Consider the following 21577-nt stretch of genomic DNA (forward strand, 5'->3'; position numbering starts at 1 on the left):
CTTCCCCGTGTAACCCTGCATGGTGTGCTGTGCCCCCTCCTCTTGGGAACTGTGAGTGGTCATCTGTCTTTTCAATATTGGTCATCTCCTGACCTGTTGGCCTCACCCCATTCTTGAATAATAATAAAACCTACACTTTATCCTTCCTTCCTCCCTCCCTCTCTCTTTCTTTCTTTCTTCTTTTTTATTTTTACATCACAATACACCCTTTTTATTTTGGTGACACATTGCACAGTACAATTTTAAAATGGAGTCAAAAAGAGAAGTCTGACCTTTAGTAAAGCATTATTTCATCTTGTATAATAACATGTTATTGACACTTTGGGTAGTTTAAGATTTTATTTAGACACAGTAAAGTTTATTTATTTTATTGACGTATAGTTGATTTACAACGTGTTTATTTCCACTCTACAACAAAGTGATTCCGTTATACATACATAAACATTCTTTTCCACATTCTTTTCCATGATGGTTTATCCCAGGATATTGAATATAGTTCCCTGTGCTCCACAGTAGGACTTGTTGTTTATGCATTCTATATATAATAGTTTGTATCTGCCAACCCCAAACTCCCAATCCATCCCTCCCCCAATCCCTGCCCCGTTGGCCACCACGAGTCTGTTCTCTCTGTGTGTGAGTAGAAACAGTCAATCTTACACCATCACGTAAACGTATATTCTCATATGTTTTGCATATGTGTAGGTTCATGCAAAGGTACATGGTTAAAGGAGTCATCATGTTCTCCGTTTTTATGAGATACTCTGTATTCTCACGTGGTCTTCAGACTTTGTAGAAAACAGTGGGCCGTCCCTCCATAACAAGCAGTTTCCTAACTACATTTGAGAAAATGCATACGAGTGTAAAACCTACACTTTACAGCACAACCAACATGGTCCGAGAGGATTAACCCAGGACTCTCGCCCACAACCGTCAACGATAGACGCTCTCTGGAGCTCTCTGCAGATCATTTTGGCGGCGTTAATTCCCGCAAAGGTATCGTCGGGGACCGAGCAAGGATTTATCAGGTGGCTTTACCAGGCTGTCCTTATTCAGGGCAACTGCACTGTATGACACTCGTGCGTCCCGAGCCTGTAGGAGTATTCAGAAGAGCAAACCCACAAATATCCAACCGCAGGTCCCGTTGGCCTCACGCCCTCTTCTGCGACTTCATTCTCATCAGTGTGTGCTCTGCCGCTAAACCTTTACCTCGGTTTCTTTTTCTTTTCTCCTGCAGTTTTCCCCCGACAACTCGAGCGTGTTGCTATAGTGACCGGCGGGACTGATGGCATTGGATATGCGACAGCGAAGCATCTGGCCAGACTGGGCATGCACGTCATCATAGGTGATGATTCACTTCCACAACTCCTCGTATCTTAGAGCGAGCGGGAGATATGCAGCTGCTTGCTCCTATGTGTATGGAGATATTGATGGGCTTCCAGATCCAACAAGAGCAGAAGGCGTAAGGGTGAACACTCAAAAACTGAAAGAGACAGGAAGTTGTGTTGCGCTTTTTTTTTGGACGGGAGTCGAGGTTCTGCTGTGATGGGGATCATATATTTTTTTCCCTGTGTGATTCACTGCAGTAAACAACAATAACTGTGAATTAGTTTGCCAGCCCTCTCCTAACAAATCGTAGGACAAACTGGGTGGATTAAACAGCAAACGTTTTTCCTGTCCCAGTCCTGGAGGCTGGAATCTGAGATCCAGGTGTGGGCAGGGCTGGTTCCTGCTGAGGCGTCTCTCCTTGCCGTGTAGACGGCCGTCTTCTCCCTGTGTCCTCCCAGGGTCGTCCCTCTGTGTGTGTCTGTGTCCTGATCTCCTCTTCTTATAAGGACACCAGTCCTATGGGGTCAGGGCCCACCCTAGTGGGTGGACCTCATTTTAGCTTCATCCCCTCTTTAAAGACCCCACGTCCAAATACAGCCACGCTCTGAGGTCCTGGGGGTCAGGGCTTCAACATACGACGTTGCGATGTCACGATTCAGCTCCCAACAACCTGAACAGCTTCTGCATGTCAGATTCTGAACCGAAACTCCGTGTTTCCCTTCTTCTTTCTGAAACTTTCTAATGGCTTATTTTGGTCCCTAAATCCTCTTTGAAAATGAAGGGACTTTCTTCTGCTAGGAAAGTGAAGACGGTTCAAGTGAGCTAATTTTACATTTGTGAACCTTCCCATTCAGCTGGAGGTAGACGTTTAAATCAGCTGGACGAAAGGATATGGGGAGATGAGCTTTGAAAAGAGGCCGTAATATTTATCACGCTTCTCCCGACATCATCTGAATTCAGTCAATCCCTTTTATGGTGTCCGTTTTTACGAAAATCGTACTGCAGGTCTGGTTTTAGGTGTTAGGGATTGCTTTCACTTCAGTCTTTCTAAAATATTAACCACGGCCCTTCATTCATTCATTATCGATTCATTTCTTCCTTTCTCTCGTTTTTCCTCCGTCGTGTGTTGAAGGATGATTACAGCTCAGACGCAGCACTTGGGGCTGTGGATGTAAACACACGTGAATCTCTCTCCTTTGTGGGTCTGTCCGTAAGCTCCATCCACAGCCAGATTCCTCCTTTTCTGGTCCCTGAGTACCTTCACATCTAGTGAGGCCTCAGTGCAGAAACTGAAACCCATCGTAGTACCAACCCATTGTATTGGAATGCAGGTATAAAAGTATATGAGGAAACATATTGCCACATAATTATACACGTTACGTCTTTATACAACAAATAGTGGGATCTTCTGTGAGTTTAGTAACCCCTCCGATTTGGAGCTATGAGGATCTTTTTTTTTTTTCTTTGGTTGCGCTGGGTCTTAGTTGCGGCACGCAGGCTCCTTCGTTGCAGCAGGTGGGCTCCTTAGTTGCGGCATGCATGTGGGATCTAGTTCCCTGACCGGGGATCGAACCCGGGCCCCCTGCATTGGGAGCGTGGAGTCTTAACCACTGCGCCCCCAGGGAAGTCCTGCTATGAGGATCTTAAACCTTATTTCAAGGCATCTTCAAGAACTGAACCCTGATAGGAGAATGGGGCTTCTATTGGTGACCAAGCCATAGATCCTGTCCATCCTGTCCTCTTTGTCTCGTCCACGTTCCCTTGGAGGCCGAATGGACGGTGATGATGTCCATTCTTCCCCATCGGAACTCACAGATGCCCTGAGTCCCACGTGGGACATCCCCAGGGGTCCAGTGTAGCCCTCTGCTCTTGGAGGGGCGGGGCTTACCTGGGCACACACAACTCTTCCCTCACGCCCTTACATTGGAACTTTTTTTTTGCTTTTGCAAAACCTGACTGCACCATTAAAATTTCTTCCATTTCGTGGCCTGTCCCATGTTCCACTCTCTTTTCAAAGACTGCAGTTTCTTATGGTGATTCCCTTTTTCCCATAACCATCTGTCTCTCATGTATGATGGGGTCTGTGGAATGGCCCACATTTGTCTTGCTTTGGGAGCAATAGATCCCTTCTTGGTCTACTTCACTGTTCTTTGTCTCCATGGAGGGGTTCTTTTCATCAGGAATACGGCTAAGTCCCATTCTCTGTTTTCTTTTGTGTGTGTGTGTTTTCTTTGTCTTTTTTCCCCCTCTTTCAATAAGTCTTTTTTTTTTATTTATTGGAATATAGTTGCTTTCCACTGTTGTGTTAGTTTCTGCCGTACAGCAAAGTGAATCAGCTATGCATATACACCTATCCCCTTTTTTTGGATTTCCTTCTCATTTAGGTCACCACAGAGCACTGAGTAGAGTTCCCTGTACTATACAGTAGGTTCTCATTAGTGATCTATTTTATACATAGTATCAATAGTGTATATATGTCCATCCCAATCTCCCAGTTCATCCCAGCTCCCTGCCTTTCCCCCCGGGTAGGTCCTATTCTCTTGATAGATGTGGACATGTTAAAAGTTTCTGAACTTGAAATTACCAACTTTATTTTATCACTATCCGTAACGCCCCTTAGATGAAGATGGGTTGCTTGCAGACCAGGAGGTCTTGTGGGAGAGGGGATGCATCTGAGAATGTATATCTGAGGCTCCTTTATCAACTTGAGCACCTCTGTGAACTGTTTATGTCTCTCTGGGGCCTGAGAATATCAAGGAGGTAGGATGTGGGAGCAGAGGCTGGGAGCAGATCTCAAGACTGCAGGGAGACTGTGAGATGGGGATGGGCTCTAGCCCCCTGATTTGTTGACTTTCCACGGAGGGGCAGCCTCTGTGGTCTCATTAGAGATATGACAAGCCTTCCATGTCTTGGATTTCTGCCGATATTTGGAAGACTTGGTCAAAGTGATGTCAGCTCTTGTAAAGGAAGAGCCATGCATCCCCTCTGAGGACCGGCTGGGCCTGGGCTAGTGGTGGGAAGATGCTGGTGGAGCAATCCAGGAGGAGCTTTCTAGTCTGAGCAAAGACGGGAGGCTGGCATCCAGTGCTGGGTGTCTCTGCCCCTGTGATCCCTCCACTGCAGGCACCTTCATCTTCTTCATTCCTAGTGAAACTAGGTGATGTTGGAAGACAGAGAAGTAAAAAGAGCCCCATTTCTGTGCTTTTTGCCTCAGTGTGGTGGTTTTAGCTCATGAGGAAGTCTAGAGGGTTAGGTCACGAGGAGATCTAGAGGGAAGGTCAGGATGAGGTCTAGCTGGGTGATGAGTATGCACTGCAGACACGGGCACCGAGCATATGTGAGCAAGCCTGGGACACGGGCACTGAGCATACGTGAGCAAGCCTGGGCACCCAAGCGTTAGAGGACTGGAGCCCTGACTGGTGTCACCTCCTTTAGGGGATGTTTCTTGAGCATCAGGTATGGCATCCGTCAGCACCAAATTTCTACTCTTCTCGAGTTAAACAGAGAGTAGACAGCACATCCTCGCCCACTTGTGTCTCCTTTCCCACTAACGTTCTGATGTCCCTGATTGAACTCTCCCCGAGGGACACAGTTCTGACCCTCCCTGTCAATCCGGTCACATAGGGAGTCTTACCACCTCTGTGTGTCTTTGAGGGGATAGCTGAACATATCCTGAGAGGGACAGTTTTTCTTCTTACGTGACAGCTGGAGACAAGGTCACTTAATGAAACATTATCATTGGGCAGAATGCATTTTTCTATTAAACACAGACTAAGAGATGGGTTTCATCAATTCCACACTCTCAGTCCCGAGGCCATGAATATTTACAGAATAATCAATTACTTGCTGAAGAATTGAAGTGATAGTCTGGGTCCGAGTCCAGCCCATTAGTGTTGCTAAGAATGCATGAATTATTCAGGTTCCCATCTGTTCACAGTACCTTAGTTCCTACTGTTTCAAAATACTGTTTTGGTGGAAGATCCCTCTTTATTCATAATTCTTAATAAGCGGTCATCTAAGGTCTAGACCAGGGGTTGGAACATTTTTTTCTGCTATAGGCTGGATGGTAAATATTATCATAGTTCTCTCATGCTGATCAGCTCTGCCCTTACAGCAGGAAATCAGCACGGCCAATACTTAAAGTACATGGCTGTCTAAGCGATGGGCCACATCTGGCCCCGGGTCCGTAGTGTGCTGGCCCTAATTTGGGTCCAGTATCTTTTTTTTTTTTTTTTTTTAAACAGGTGGCAGTTGTGTTGCTTCTCGCAGATCTTTACAATCTGGTGGCTAGGGTGCTGTCTTCAGGGAGCGGACCTGGATGTGAGAGGTTGTCCTTCCCACTCGACTTGGTGCCCCTGAAGCCTTGCACTGCAGCGCGTATAAAACCTAACCCCTGCTGCACGAAGGCTGAGCGGAAGGCGGACCCACTGCGTCTGAGCCCTGCTGCTGTCGTGGCGGAGTGTTTCCGGGTACGCAGCCAGCACTCCGGAGATATATGGGCAGCACTGGCAGCTGTGTAGGGTCAAGCATCCCATATCCAGCCCATAAGAGGCAGCTGCTGAAGATGACCTTTGCCCCCAAAGTGCCTCTCCATCCCTCCCACACAATCCAGCCCTGACTGCCTGAATATTTTTTTCTTTGATTTCTTTTTAATTTTTTAAATTTCTGTCTTCTGTCGGAGCATAGTTGATTTACAGTGTTGTGTTAGTTTCAGGTGTACGGCAGAGTGAATCAGTGATACGTGTACATATATCCACTGTTTTTCAGATTCTTTTCCCATAGAGGTCATTACAGAGTACTGAGTAGTGTTCCCCGTGCTCTACAGTAGGTCCTTGTTGGTTATCTGTTTTATAGCTAGCAGCGTGTATAAGTCAATCCCAAACTCCAAATGTATCCCTCCCCCCTGGTAACCACAAGTTCGTTCTCTAAGTCTGTGAGTCTGATTCTGTTTTGTAAATAAGTTCATACGTGTCAGTTTTGTTTAGATCCCGCCTAGAGCCGATGTCATATCCTGATTGCCTGAGCACGCAGTGAGCTGCCCGTCGGGGGACGCTGCTGGCCGTGGCCAGTTTGTCCTGCAGTTCCATCGCTTCTCCCCAGCCCACCCTCAGCTTTCTTTCTTCCTCTGGACACTTATGTCTTTCTGACCTCATGTGAGCTTCTGCTACGCCAGCCCTTGATGTCAAGATGGTCTCAGGCTGGAGGGTAGCCCAGCAGCAGATGGTGTTTTAATGTTTAAAAATTGCACAAGTTTCAGAAACAAGCTCATACGTGTCTGCAGCCCTCAGTTACCCCATGGATTCTTGTTTTTTTTGGTCTTTGATGCCCGGAACATTTAGGGATGGAAGACATGCTTCTTTGCCATCCTGCCCCTGCACTCCTGCAGTGCAGGAAGGCTCTCCCAGCAAAACCACGTCATAACCGCATAATGTTTATTTCTTTGAGGAGCTGGAGGTGCAGAGGACTTCTGCGGCTGCATCTTCTTGATGTCTGCAGCTCTGAACTTCTCCGAGGCGGTGATAGCTTCTATATTCCTTTTCGTTCGCCCGCGGAGATGCCCTTTGCCACGTTTATCTTCAGCAGGGGCATTTCTCATTCCCCCGGGTTCACCACTTCTCCTCTCTTACATGTTTGTTACAGATACACCCGTTGCTGTAAACATCTTTTTTGTTGTTTTGTTTTGCAAAGGGCATTGCCTAGGTTCCTTTGGGGACACTTGTCAGTGACACGGAGCACATAACACAGAGGAAAATAGTAGGGGTACTCTTAGAGTGTGTAAGTGAGACCACGGGTACGTAAACAGCATGCAGAAATGCATGATAAAAGGATTGCTTGGTCGTGTACTTTCACGGAGACCTCAGTAGGCTTTGACCCGAGAGAACCAGCATCTTCCCAGGAGGGGCTGTGGCTGCAGGTGGGAGGGTGATGTGGGCAGGACCCTCCCAGGCCCCTCAGCGGTGTCCTCTTGCCCCCTGTTGGTTCTCTGGGCGTCAGGGCTCCATGCCCAGCCCGTGTTCACAGGTGCCAGCTCTGGCCTCCCTGTTGGAGGTCTCCCGTGACGCAGCCCCCAGGGAGTTTCAGGTGTGGCTTCTGCACAAGGTGAGAGGCGCTGCTTGAGGCCGGCTCCTTAGTCAGGGATGCTGCCTGGGAAGCAGGCTGGCCTGGCCTCTCCCCACCCCGAGCAGCAGATACATCAGGACCCCCTTAAAGTGAGGGCTGTCTGCGCACAGACGTAGGGAAGAAGAGCCCGCCTGCCCTCCAGGCTCTACCCTCACGGTCAACACAGTTTCACCTCCTCAGGCATTAAAGAAACCTCATTCACTTTCTTTCGCCCCAAATTTCAACGGGGACACCCTCATCCTTCACAAGAGACCCATCGCCACCCTTCTAAGCGAACGTTCCCAGCATCGCACCCGCTGATTTTACGGAGTCACGGGTAACGGGAGGAGACATCTCGAGCTCATGGTGGGAATGTCCCGCGATGGTTTTTTTTTTTTTAATTAATTTTTTTTTTTGGCCGTGCCACGCGGCTTGCGGGATCTTAGTTCCCCGACCAGGGATGGAACCCAGACCCTCGGCAGTGAAAGCGCAGAGTCCTAACCACGGGACCTCCCGGGAAGTCCCCCGTGATGGTTTTTATAGCTCAAGCCACTGTGAACAGAGCGGTCGCCTGGACCAAAAGTCTCTCGAAAGATCTATGTCTAGTCTGACATTTCTGCTGACAGTTTCCCGCTCATATGCTCTTGGTGTCCCCGTGGTCCCGATGCCACTAGGTGCTTCGTGTCCCTGGAATTACTGAAAAGTAAGATGTCCCAAAAAGGCATCCTTTTGACTAATCCACCTAAAGAAAATGCATCTTCAGTGGATACGCTGAATCCGCTACAGTTGCTCCGATGGCCAAATTCAATGCCAGGACGGAAGGAGACACTTAGCGTGTTGTAGGGCTGTGTTTACTGTCTCAAGAAAACATGGTTTCACATGGGGTAGCTTCCTTACCCTGAATTGTATCTTTTCTTTTCCTTGTAGGCGGAAATAACGAAGGCAAAGCGGAAGAAGCTGTGAGAAAGATAAGAGAGGAAACCCTCAATGACAAAGGTACTCTACTGCCCGGTGGACAGATGGCTCTGCTGCTTGGTCTGGGGGCTGCAGGCCCTGGCGTGGGCTCAGGGACCCGGATGGTGGACGTGGTTCTGGGCAGCGGTGTCTCTGATTCTTGGGCTTTTTTCTGGGGGAGCTTTTGTCCTCCTTGGGGCGTGGAAGGTGGCAGCAAGCACGCTGCCACCGCGGCACCTGCTGGGGAGGGCGTTCCTTGTGAAACTGGGGCCCTTTTTCATTCCCTGTCAATCTCCAGGGCCCTCTGAGGCCCGTGTTCACTCAGGAACCGTTGGAGGCACCCTCCGGCAGGTACACCTACTTTTCTCGGGTTCTTGAAGGGAAGATGTACCAAGCAGGACCTGCCGGGTCTCACGGGGATCGGCGCTGCCCCGTCGTGCCTCCCCGGGGCCTCCTCTACCTATTGAACCCGGGGGATACACACACGGCCCTCACATCTTTCCTGATACCAACGCTCTCCGGTGCTTTCTGAGCCCAAGCCTGGTGCCTTATGTTCAAAAAAAGCACATGCAGGTCACGTTCTTGGCCGTCAGAGCCAGGGTGTTTCAAGCATCACCCAGAAGCTGAGGATTCCCATCTGTGGGCAGATGGCGATTCCCGAGAGACACATGAAAACCCCGGACGGACGGGTAAGGCCGTATCTGTCCCTTTGTGTCAAGACTCCCACTTGTGGGTGTTCCAGGTTGACCGTCCGGCCCTCTGCCCAAGGCTGGGGCGTGCTGACATTCCCAATGTCTCCCCTGCCCTTGTGGCAGGATGTCTTTCATCCTTTTCCTTTCCTCCCCCTTTTTTTTTTTTTTAATGGGGGTAGAGTTGTTTTACAATGTTGTGTTAGTTTCTGCTGTACCGTGAAGTGGAGTTCCCTGTGCTGTACGGCAGGTTCTCATTAGGCATCTACTAGGATGCCTTTGATCTTGAGACAGAACACAGAGGGGCTTCCGCAGCTCTCCTGCAACACCAGGCAGCTCCTGCAGACAGAGGCGCTGCTTCTCTCCCTCGCCTGCCCCGGGGCAGAAGTGGTCCACTGTTGCGACAGCTGATCGTGTCACATGGGGTAGTTTCCTACCCCGTCCCTAGTTTGCAGTGGCTCAGGGGGCCTCTCTCTCCAACGCCTTGGTTTCCACCCAGTGTGTATTTCCCGGGCCTCTAGCAGTAGCGTCACCAGGGGCAGGTGGTTAGAAGTGCTGATTTTCAGCCCTGAGCACGGAAACTTCTGCAGGCGGGGCCGGGAACCTGCATTTTCCCACGCCCTCCCCGGGAATCCCCTGCCCCCCTCAAGTTTAAGAATCGCTGCTGTCGTGACCGCATGAAACCATAATTTCCAGACCAAAAGAGGAGCCTCGTGGGAACCGCCAAAGCGTGGGCTTCTTTTCATGACCTGAAAAACCGCTGGAAAGGATGAAAAAATAATTCACCCAAACTCGCTCGTGTTACAGCCCTAACCAGTCAAGGTGCCGAGGTTCATCTGGGGCTACGTGTGCTTCCGTAAAACGTGTAAGAGCTTCATGTGTTCTGACAGAGCTGTAATCCGCAGCCCTGATTGATGGGAGGAAGGAACGTTCTAGAACATCTTTAGACAGTTTCCTGGTGGCATCAGCTCTGTACGCTGCGACTCATGGTTTGTGCAGAAAGCTCACGGATTAAAGGGAAAACGCCTCCGTAGCAGCTCTGTGCTGGAGGGGAGGCCCCCAGGGCCTGCGCTGGGCAGGGCGGTGATTCCTGATCACCCAGGACGGTGATGTCAGCGTCCCTCTGGTCAAGGCTGGTGACAGAGCCTCGGCTGTGTCTGCTCCTGTGTCTTCATTTCTAGCAAGTGACACCAGGTAGATCCATGAAGTTTGCATCTGGGAGAAGTAGCCGTTGGGGCGGACAGTCAGTCAGGTGCACACCGACAGCAGAGAGAGCCCAGGGGTCTGCACAAGCCCCAAACCCCAGCCTGCCTGCACCCCACTTGCTGGCAGCCCCCTCCTCGGGCATCCGTGTTTATGGAAAGGGCGAGGCTGGGCGTCCTTGGTGGGTAGCAGCCCTGCGCTGGTCCTTGTGTTGCTTGGAGCTGCCCTTGCCCAGAAGCTGGCAGCGCTCAGGGAAGCTCAGGTTCCCCCTGGCCTGGGAGGGGACATGGGGGCCGGGGAGGTGTCTGGACACAAGCTGAGTGACCCCTGAGGTCTGCAGCAGGGATATGGTCTGAGCCAGGGTGAGCGTGGCCACTCCCACGGGGGCTGGTCCAGTGAGGGAGTGAACCCTTGATGACACACGCACACGTACCTTTTAAAATTCCTCTTGCGCGTTGAACCAGACATGAAGGCAGCGCTGTCCGTATTTTACACGAGAAGCCTGGCACTTGGAAGTCGGTCCGTGGACACCGCAGCCCGTGCACGCCTGGAGGGGTCCATGGGACGGGTGGGAGATGCTGAGACCTGGCCAGAGGAGGGTGGTTTGGTGGTGGTCCTCGAACTGTCATTGCTGAATTCGCATCCAGCCTCGGGATTCCCCCAAGCCAAGGTCCAGCCAGTCCCGGGGGAAGAGGGGCACTCCCTGTGCCGGGGACCTGCTGTGCAAGGGCAGGGCCGGTGGGGACACTGGGTCTCCCTGTGCATCGGTGGCCGTCGGTCGGCCCTCACCCTTCCTCTTGGTTTAGCTCCCTGCAGACTCGGCCGGACCCAGTCTGGGTCGGGATGCTCTCAGGAGTGGAACCCACAGCCCTGCAGAGGTGCTTCTGTCCAGACTAGCTGCCCTGCTGCAGCCTCTGAGGGTCTTGTCCCCACATCCCCCGGCTTCCCACTTGGCCAGGGGGAGCCCCACCTGTTCCTCGCTTATGGCTCTTCCATGATTCTCTGGATTCTTCTCTTTTTTCTTTGGAGCAAATCAGCAGATAGCCTGAGACTAGCAGATGACTGTCGAGAACACAATTCTTTCTTTTGGAAATTTTTATTGGGGTACAGTTGCTTTACAGTGTTGTGTTAGCTTCTTCTGTACAGCAAAGTGACTCAGTTATACATAATACATGTATCTATTCTTTTTCAGGTTCTTTTCCTGTGTAGGTCATTACAGAGTATTGAGTAGAGTTCCCTAACACAATTATTTCTAAATGCCGAATTTCTCTGTAGCCTACCTCCCCCCTCATCTCTGTACTGACCCTTTCTTCTTAGTTCTTCGTTGAATGCTTTCTGTGCTGTACCATGTGCCTTTGACATCACAGTCAGTTGAGGTCATGTTTGGGGCTGGGATGGGAGGACGCCTGCCTATCAGTGTATAACTAGTTTGGCTTTCGGAAGGATGTATTCGCGAGTATGGTCTCAGGAATCAATCATTTCTCAACCTAGAGATTTCCAGGGAAGAGACTTTTCATACCTTATCACCATGTATCCATGGTACCAAAACCTTTATTGTTCTTGAGTAATTATGTGCTGATGCAAGCTCTCTTATTTGGAGCAAATAGTCTTGCTAATTTACCAAAAAAAAAAAAAAAAAAAAAAACCCACCCCCAAATACCAATAAAAACCCGAACACCACAAAAAGAAACAGCAAAATGGCATAACAACGTTCAAATGAACCCAAATGGAAACAGATAATTTAAATACTTTTAAAAGGACTCCAGGCAGGTAAACTTTGCTTTGCCCATTTCACAGTGACACACGCAACCCACGAGGGAATTCCCTAGTCCCAAATCCTAGGAAATGTGGTGTCTGTTCTTTGTTTTTAAAAGGAGAAAGGCATCCCTTGCTTTGTGTCACTGTTCCACACTTTTCCACGGTCAGCAGTGTCTTCCTGGACAATTTTACACCTTTCTTAACGTTATTCTTTTAAAAAATCTTTTAAATTAAAGTATATCGTGTTAGTTTCAGGTGTACAGCACGGTGATTCAGTTATACATGTACATAGATTCCTTTTCAGATTGTTCTCCTTTCTCGGTTATGACAGAATATCGAGCAGAGTTCTCTGTGCTCTACAGTAGGTCCTTATTAGTTATGTATTTTGTATACAGTAGTGTGTCTGTGTTAACCCCAGACTCCTAATTTATCCCCCCCCGCCACCTTTCCCCTTTGGTAACCGTAAGTTTGTTTTCCATGTCTGTGACTCTGTTTTGTTAATAAATTCATTTGTATCATTTTTAAAAAAGATTTATTGATTACTTATTTATTTATTTTTGGCTGCGTCGGGTCTGAGTTGCAGCATGCAGGCTCTTTGTTGTGGCGCGCGGGCTTCTCTCTAGTTGTGGCGTGTGGGCTCTGTAGTTTGTGGCACGCGGGCTCTCTAGTTGAGGCGTGCGAGCTCAGTAGTTGCGGCGTGCTGGCTTAGTTGCCCCGCAGCATGTGGGGTCTTAGTTCCCCTGACCAGGGATCAAACCCGCGTCCCCTGCGTTGTAAGGTGAATTCTTTACCACTGGGCCACCACGGAAGTCCCTGTATCATTTTTTATTGAAGTATAGTTGATTTACAATATCATGTTAGTTTCAGGTATACAGCACCGTGATTCAGTTTTATACATATATTCCTTTTCAGATTCTTTTCCCATATAGGGTATTATGAGATACTGAGTAGAGTTCCCTGGGCTGTTCAGTAGGTCCTCGTTGGTTGTCTATTTTATATAGAGTGGTGTGTATATGTCAATCCCAATCTCCTAATTTATCCCTTCCCCCCTCTCTCCCATGGTAACCATAAGTTTGTTTCCTACGTCTGTGACTCTATTTCTGTTTTGTAAATAAGTTCATTTGTACCATTTTTTAGATTCCACATGCAAGCGATATCATATAATATTTGTCTTTCTCTGTCTGACTTACTTCACTTAGTATGATAATCTCCAGGCCCATCCATGCCACTGCAAATAACATTATTTCGTTCTTTTTTATGGCTGAGTAGTATTCCATTGTATACATGTACCACATCTCCTTTATCCATTCATCTATTGATGGACGCTTAGTTTGCTTCCATGTCCTGCCTATTGTAAATAGTGTTGCTATGAACACTGGGGTGCATGTATCTTTTCAAATTATGGTTTTCTCCTGTCTTTTTGATTTAACTTAAAATGGCCCTTATTGACAGTTTCCTGTTTCCTACAGGCATCCTTTTCTTTCCCCCTTTCATTTTTTTTAATTGAAGTACAGTTGATGTACAGTGTTATATATTTCACGTGTACAGTATAGTGATTCACAACTGTAAAGGTTATACTCCGTTTATAGTTATGGAAAAATATTGGCTATATTCCCTGTGTTCTACAACATAACCTTGTCACTTATTTATTTTATACCTAGTAGTTGGTGCCTCTTACTCCCCTCCCCCTATCCTGCCCCTCCCCCCTTCCCTCTCCCCACTGGTAACCACTCGTTTGTTCTCTGTATCTGTGAGTCTGCTTCTTTTTTGTTATATTCACTAGCTTGCTGTATTTTTTAGATTCCACATATAAGTGAGATCATAGACTATTTGTCTCTGTCTGAGTTCCTTCATTTAGCATCGTGCCCTCCATGTCCATCCATGTTGCTGCCAATGGCAGGATTTCATTCTCTTTTATGGCTGAGCAGTATCCCACTGTGTATATATGCACCACATCTTCTTTCTCCATTCATCTGTCTGTGGACACTTAAGTGGCTTCCGTGTCTTGGCTGGCGTAAACGGTGCTGTTATGAACGTTGGGGTGCGTGTGTCTTTTCGAATTATGGTTTTCTCTGGGTATATGCCCAGGAGTGGGATGGCTGGGTCATATGGTAGCTCTCTTTTTACTTTTAAGGAAGCTCCATCCTGTTGTCCAGAGTGGCTGCACCAACTTACATTCCCAGCCACAGTGCAGGAGGGCTCCCTCTTCTCCACGCCCTCTCCAGCATTTGTTATTTGTGGTCTTTTTGATGACAGCCTCTCTGACAGTTGTGACGTGATGGTGAATGATTTAATAAGTGGATTTTGAAAAAAATGGACTTTTAATTTTGGAACAGTTCTAGATTACAGAAGAGCTGTGAAGGTTCCCGAGCCCCCACATACCCTATGTCTATAGTTCTCTCCATCCTTAATATCTTGTGTTAAGTTCGTGTCTCACAGTGAAAGCACCTTATTGGTCTATGATCCCTGACTAAAGACCTTATGTTTTTTCCGAATTTCCTTAGTTTTTACCTAATGCCTTTCTTCCATCCCAGGATCCCACACAGGATGCTACAGTAATATCTAGTTGTCCCATCTCTTTAGGCTCCTCTTGGCTGTGATCATGTTTTAGACTCTCCGTGTTTTTTGTTTTTTGTTTTTTGATGACCTTGACAGTTTTGCAGAGTGCTGGCCAGGAATTCTGTGGAATGTCCCCCTTTCATCTTTAACTTGGTGTCCTGAGGTAGACAGTGAGCAGGCATGCCTGGATAGACAGACACTAGACAGGTGTTCATACAGACAGATGATTTCCTGTGGGCAATTAGAAGGTTTAACAATGCCTGGAGAAAACCATAAGTTGAACAGGTACATGCGCCCCAATGTTCATTGCAGCACTATTTACAATAGCCAAGACATGGAAGCAACCTAACTGTCCATCAACAGATGAATGGATAAAGAAGATGTGGCACATATATACAGTGGAATACTACTCAGCCATAAAAAGAAAGAAATCATACCATTGGCAGCAACTTGGAGGGACCTAGAGATGATCATACAAAGTGAAGTAAGCCAGACAGAGACAGACATATATCATACGATAGCACTTATACGTGGAATCTGAAATATGATGTAAATGAACTTATTTACAAAACAGAAACAGACTCACAGACATAGAAAACAAACGTATGGTTACCAAAGGGGAAAGGGGGGCAGGATAAATTAGGAGTTGGGGATTAACAGATACACACTACTATATATAAAATAGATAACCAACAAGGACCCCACTGTAGAGCACAGGGAACTCTACTGAATATCTCGTAATAACCTATCACGGGAAAAGAATTTGAAAAGGAATAGATGCATGTGTACGTGTAACTGAATTGCTTTGCTGTGAAACCAACACAACATTGTAAATCAACTCTACTGCAATTAAAAAAAGATGGCATTCGGCGAGTCAATTCTATTAACAAAGAAAAAAAAAAAGGAAGTTTAGAAGGTCATCGTGTCTTTTCTGAAGGGACGAAGGCGCAGCACAGCCCTTTGTGAACATTTAATGTTATTACTGCTCACACCGTGTTCTTCCTGTGAAGGGCTCTTCATTTCTCAGGCTCGGGAATGATTAATGTTAACCTTTGGAAGCACCGTCAAGGTGACTTCCATGAGGGAGGCGATTGTCTGCCTAGTTTCCTTAGCTCGTCTATACACACTTACAGGAATAATAATAGAAGAAAAAACCCACAGGGAAGAATTTTCATTCTCATCGTGCATCCAAAGTTCTATTTCCCCCACCAACAATTTATGCAATATTTTCACTCCCTCCTGCATTGTCCTGTTATCCTGTGCCGTGTTTCTCCTCTTTTCATTTGTGGGGAGGAATCATCGCCGAGGAAATTCATTTTGACCGTTCCCTTCTAACACACCTCAAGGCGCTCCGTGCTTTTAAACTTGGTAATTAGAGAACCTGCTCGCGTGCCCGTCTCTAAAAGTTATTCTGGAAATGTTACTTCCATGATATGTTTCCTCCTGGGGGAAATGAAGTCGTCCTTAGTTGTTATAGAAGATAAACATATAGTAAGAAAGGTTTTTTAAAAAAATAACACTTGGAGGATTATGTAATGATATTTGAAACACTTAAATGAGACCCAGAGGTTAATGTTTCCGGGAAGGAGCTTCTCCTTCAGTGAAAAGGACGTTGCCTCTGAAATTGTTGTCAAGATTCTGATGAGAACAGCCCGTGCCCAGCTCTGCACACATCTGTGGTCCTCTCCGTGTTACTATCTCTGTGATGCGTGGTTTGGGGTGTGCAGAGCCCGTGACGTTAGCGTGTTAGAAATCGCTTCGATCCACTTTCTAACAGATATTTGGAGGCTCCGTAAGGTACTGTAGTGCCTTGAAGGTAAATATTTATTTTCACTTATTGCAGGTTTCGTTTTAAAACCTTTTCCTGAAGAGGAAAGTTTCACTGTCTCCTCAGAGCAGGGTGGGAGATTCACATGGTCCTAAGTGTTTGCAGGTAGCATTATTCCGCCTTCATTCGTGAGAGCAGTTTTCCACGCACGTAGAGTTCTGGGTTGAAAACACTGCCCTACCCCCAGGATATTAAAGTTGTTGTGACCTGGCCTTCTGGCCTTCATTGTTTCAGATAGGAAATCAGCTATAATTATTTGTGTTTATTTTTTTTGCGATACCGGGCCTCTCACTGTTGTGGCCTCTCCCGTTGCGGAACTATAATCAGCTATAATTATTATCATTATTTCCCGAATATAATGTGCCTTCTTTCCTCTTTTTTTTTTTTAACTTGTTTTCAGAATTTTGATAACACGCCTGTGTGTGGTTCCCCGTGTTTATCCTACTTGGGTTTAAAAAGCTCCCCGTAGCCGTGGGGTAGGAAGTTTTGATAAAATTTGAACAACTTTTAGCCACTATTCTTCAAATGCGTTTCCTGCTTTGTTCTTTCCACCCTCTTGTCAGTCCACAATCACGCATGTGGTAGGTTACGGGACACCGTCTGACCTTTCATCGAGCTCCGTTCATTTTGTCCAACTTCCTTTTCTTCCTTCGTGCTGTAGCTTGCATGATTTCTATTGAACTATCTCACGTTCACCAAATTGTTTTTCATTTGTGTGCAGTCCACTTGTAATCCCATCCTCGGACTATTGTTGTCCTCAAAACTAACTGTATTTTTCAGTCTTAGGACTTCCATTTGGTTATTTTTAGTTTACATGTCTTTCCTGACGTTCTTCCTTTCTTCACCCTTGACCTCCATCTTTTCTTGTAAATGCTTTAATTCATAATTGTTACCTGAAAGTTCTTGTCTCTTCATTCCAACAGCTACGTCATCTCTGGGTCTGTTTCTGTTGATTTTTCTCCTTCTTGACAGCAGGTGACATTTTCCCATTTGTCTGCATGTCTAGTCATTTTTTGGTGTGTGTTGGACATTGTGATTGATCCACTGTAGAGATTTTGCGTTCTGTTATCTTCCTCTGAAGAGTGTTGAGCTTTGTAGTGGACAGTGCTATCACTGGTGGGTTACCTTGGCTTCACGTCTTGTCATGATGAGTCTATTTCAGTTCTGCCCTTGGGCCTTGGATGGAGCTCTCAATCTTAAGATACGGAGCTCTCAATCTCGATCCTTTGTTCTAAGACGTAGCCCATCTCAGGATTCAGGTGAGACTCTGAGCTGTTCACTGAGCCCCTGCAACCTGGCAAGATGCAAGTGTCATCCTGTCTCCCCAGCACCAGGCAGTGGCTGAAATTTCTCCGCTCACATCTTTCAACCTTCCAGCTGCAGTTTGCCCCTGAACTCCTTGGTGTCTTGCCGTGTTTCTGCAGTTCACTAGTCTGCTGAGGTTGCGACGGGATTTTCTACTCGGAATTTTCAGCTCCTGCCCCTGTGGCCTTTCATTTAGGATTCTGCGCCTCCATTCCAGCTGCCCTAGGCGCCCCAGACTCTGACCTTTGACTCCTCAGCCCAACCAGTTGTCACTTTCTCTTTGAGGTCTGCACCCCTGCATGTTGAAATTTGAGAAGTACCCTCAGGGTACCGCCCCCCGCCCCCCCAAAAAGATAAATGAGAATGGTCTGTGGCAAACCAGAATGTGTAGCCCCTCTTTTTTTTTTTTTTTTTGGTAGCCCCTCTTTAATAAGCTACTGAAGTTAGAATAACGAGCTTCAGCAAAACAGATAACCAAACCGCCTTTTGTTAGAAATGATGATCATTAGCGTACACAGCTGCATCGTGTTGGATACGTGCTCTGTAGTGGGTATTGTTTTAAATGCTTTACGTGTATGGATTCACGTGGTCCTCTCCTAGGAAGGAGTTATTGTCACTATTCCCTTTTTACAAGTGAGGAAACCAGGGCACAAAGAGTTTCGGGAAGCCTCTTAACATCGTGCCGTTAATAAGTGGACAATTTGAGTCTGAACTCAGAGTCCTAGAAGGAACCCAGAAATAGAGCAACCCTTGGAGATGGGGAGAGATGGAGAAGGCAGGGAAACAGAAAGAGAGAGGCGGGTGGAGAAAGACAGAAAGCAGCTCAAGCAGCTCAACAGATGGGAGTTGGGTGGGTGTTGCTGGCCCAGGGTCTCGCAGGGACCCTGGCTTGTACATTGTAGTCACGCCTCTGTCGGTGGGACACAGTGGAGGCAGGAGAAACATGGTGGGGTTATAACCCTTCCTGTTATTTTCATAGCGACAAGAACGCAGCAGAGGGAACCGCATGTGCCCCAAGACCCCTGAGAGTACCGAGAGCTGGGGAGGGCTCTAGGGCCTCCACAGCCCATGGGAAGGTACGGCTCCTTCAAACCCAGAACATGAGCCCATGAGGAAGCAGAACCCCAGCTGCCACCCGGGTTGTGTGTATCTATCCGTTATAGGTACATATCCATGAAGAAACTCTTCCAGGTTCTGTCTAGTTGGGCGTCTTCCTTTGTAATAAAGAGAAGTCCTTGTTTTTATGGCTACGTACGCTTCTGTTGACAGGATATCCCAGGGTGTTTGCCTCATTTCTCATCGATGGCTTGTGTTTCGTTACCCCGTGTGTTCGGTGCCCTTGTCTTTGTATCTTAAACACGTACTCTTCCCCCGATGCCTTCTGACATGTCGTATGAGGAGTCAAAGGCGTTGAATGCAGGTTGCCGAACAGCTCTCCAGGAATGTGGCACTGGTCACGGCCACCACGAGTGGACCGCTTGCCCTTGTCCTCCACTGTGTGTTTCCATGTAGAGCTATTCGTCTGGGTGATGGTTGGCCACTGGGTGACGCCGTTTGGCCTGCGGGGGACTGGCAAGGATGCCGTGTGCCGAGGGATGCAGGTATTGCAAGGTCTTGGAGCTCCAGGTGGAGACATCTCTCTGTCTGGGTAATCAGGCCGCCCAGCTCCGTGTGTCCTGAGCTGACCTCCTTACCTGGAATTCCCCTTCCAGGACTTGGCCGGTTACACTTTGGAGTTGATTCAGCCCTTGTCTTTTTCCAGCCTCATGTTTGCATCACTCCTCCTCCCCATGCCTGCAGATAAGCCTGGGCGTGGACGGGGAGGGTGCAGCTCGGGGAGTTTCCAGGCCTTGGTACGCTCCTTCCTTGGCATTTGCGTAATCACCATCCCAGGCGTGGGCTTCTGCCCGCCCGCCCTGACTTGTCCTCAGGGTGTTCCTGTTTCGAGTACCTGATTGATGACGCCTTTTCACGCATCCACTTCGGAGACCTGCTGAAGGGAGCACAGGGCAAGCCGTGATGGCACGCGTTTCCTAAATGTCCTGCCGTAGAGCTGGCTTCCCAGCGTAGGTTTTCCAGGGGTGGACCTGTCACTGGGAACCTCGCCCTATACAACGACCCTCCCCATTTGGAGCGAATGCCATGGATCACCTGCATGTAAAATTAAACGTGAGAGGACGTTAGGATTCCTTGAGGGAAACAAGTCGTAAAAAGCCCTGTCTCCTGGAAGGCACATGCTTTCTTTGTAGCCAGTGGTGGCGTGAGGGGTCACCATGCAGGATCTGCTCACCTGGAAGGTATGTCTAAACCCCTTTGTCTCTCTATACGTTACTGTTATTTTTAAAATTGCTACACTTTAGTGTTTAGTACAGTTTAAAGTTTACAGAAAATTGAGGACAAAATACAGGGAATTCCCAATACCTGCCCCACAGTTTCATCTGTTCTTAACATCTTGCAGGAATACACCACATCTGTTACAACTGATGAACCAGTATGCACACATTACTAACTAAGGTCCATAGTTTACATTAGGGGTCACGCTTGCTGTTATACGTTCTGTGGGTCTGGACCAATGTATGATGACGTGTACCCACCATTATAGTAGCGTACAGGGTAGTTTCACTGCCCTAAAAGCCCTCTATGTTCTGCCTGTTTATCCCTCCAACCCCTGGCAACCACTGATCCTTTTATTTTTGTATGTATTTTAATTTGTTATTTTTTTAGCACCAATCCTTTGACTGTCTCCACAGTTTTGCCTCTTCCAGGAAGTCATAGAGTTGGAATCACACAGTCTGTAGCCCTTTCAGATGGGCTTCTTTTACTCAGTCATAGGCATTTAAGGTTCCTCCCTGTCTTTTCATGGCTTCAGAGCTCCTTTCTTTTTAGCACCGAATACCTATTTTTATAAAGGACAAAATTCCCCCTATACAGGATTTTAAATGCTCATGGGCAAGCCCGACCGCATACAGCGCTGGGCGGTAGGTGGGTGTACCCAGAGGAGAGGGAGTTGCAGGGTACAGCGTCTTCAGTTTTTTATTTTATTTTTTTTAAACAGAGAACAGTAGTTATTTATTTATTTTTAAATTTATTTATTTCTTTATTTATCTTGGCTGTGTTGGGTCTTCGTTTCCGTGCGAGGGCTTTCTCTAGTTGCGGCGAGCGGGGGCCACTCTTCATCGCGGTGCGCGAGCCTCTCACTATCGCGGCCTCTTGTTGCGGAGCACAGGCTCCAGACGCGCAGGCTCAGTAACTGTGGCTCAGGGGCCCAGCCGCCCCGCGGCATGTGGGATCCTCCCGGACCGGGGCACGAACCCGTGTGCCCTGCGCCACCCGCGCCACCAGGGAAGCCCCGCGTGTTCAGTGTTGGAAAACGGCAGCTGTTAGGTTGCCCCCAAAGGAAAGTCAGGGTGAGGGTGAGGCTTAGAGGGCAGAGGTTGGCGGTGGTCCGACTGGACGGCCAAGACTTGGTACATCCCCGCCTGGGCTGGAGGGCAGAGCCCTCCTGAGCCCATACCCAGTCGCCGGGTGTTCAGCCGCTGCACCCACCTGTGTTCCCCACCTGGATGCGTCTTCTGCTCTCTGAGGCTGTTTCCTCTCTCTCGTCTTCCGTCGGGGGGCCTCACGGAGGCGACCCCTGCCCACCGACCGGCGGGACCACCTAGGGCCGGGGTTTGGAACAGCCGGGAGCGGCCGGATGACTGATAGCGCATCCTCAGCTCTGCGGATATGGCAGTTGGGGGACCCTTTCCCAATTCCCCCCGCCCCCCGTAACGGGGGCGTGGCTTGTTGTACAGGTTGATTACCCGGAAGATGATGGTGTGGTTTTAGCCATGCATCCTTCGGGCAGGCTATGTAA

At 48.1% G+C, this 21577-nt stretch overlaps 1 protein-coding gene across 2 annotated transcripts in view; it reads left to right on the forward strand.

Annotated features, from left to right (window-relative positions):
- The window catches only part of LOC137217415 (dehydrogenase/reductase SDR family member on chromosome X-like), a 194835-nt gene that overhangs the window by 31732 nt on the left and 141526 nt on the right, over nucleotides 1-21577 (forward strand). For both annotated transcript variants that reach the window (XM_067724211.1, XM_067724212.1), the window contains exons 2-3: nucleotides 1235-1342; nucleotides 8353-8421. In XM_067724211.1, the coding sequence (XP_067580312.1) occupies nucleotides 1235-1342; nucleotides 8353-8421 (177 nt within the window). The remainder of the gene's footprint in view (nucleotides 1-1234; nucleotides 1343-8352; nucleotides 8422-21577) is intronic.

The sequence above is a fragment of the Pseudorca crassidens genome, chromosome X (genome assembly GCF_039906515.1).
Source record: "Pseudorca crassidens isolate mPseCra1 chromosome X, mPseCra1.hap1, whole genome shotgun sequence".
In the NCBI taxonomy this organism is placed as follows: Eukaryota; Metazoa; Chordata; class Mammalia; order Artiodactyla; family Delphinidae; genus Pseudorca; species Pseudorca crassidens.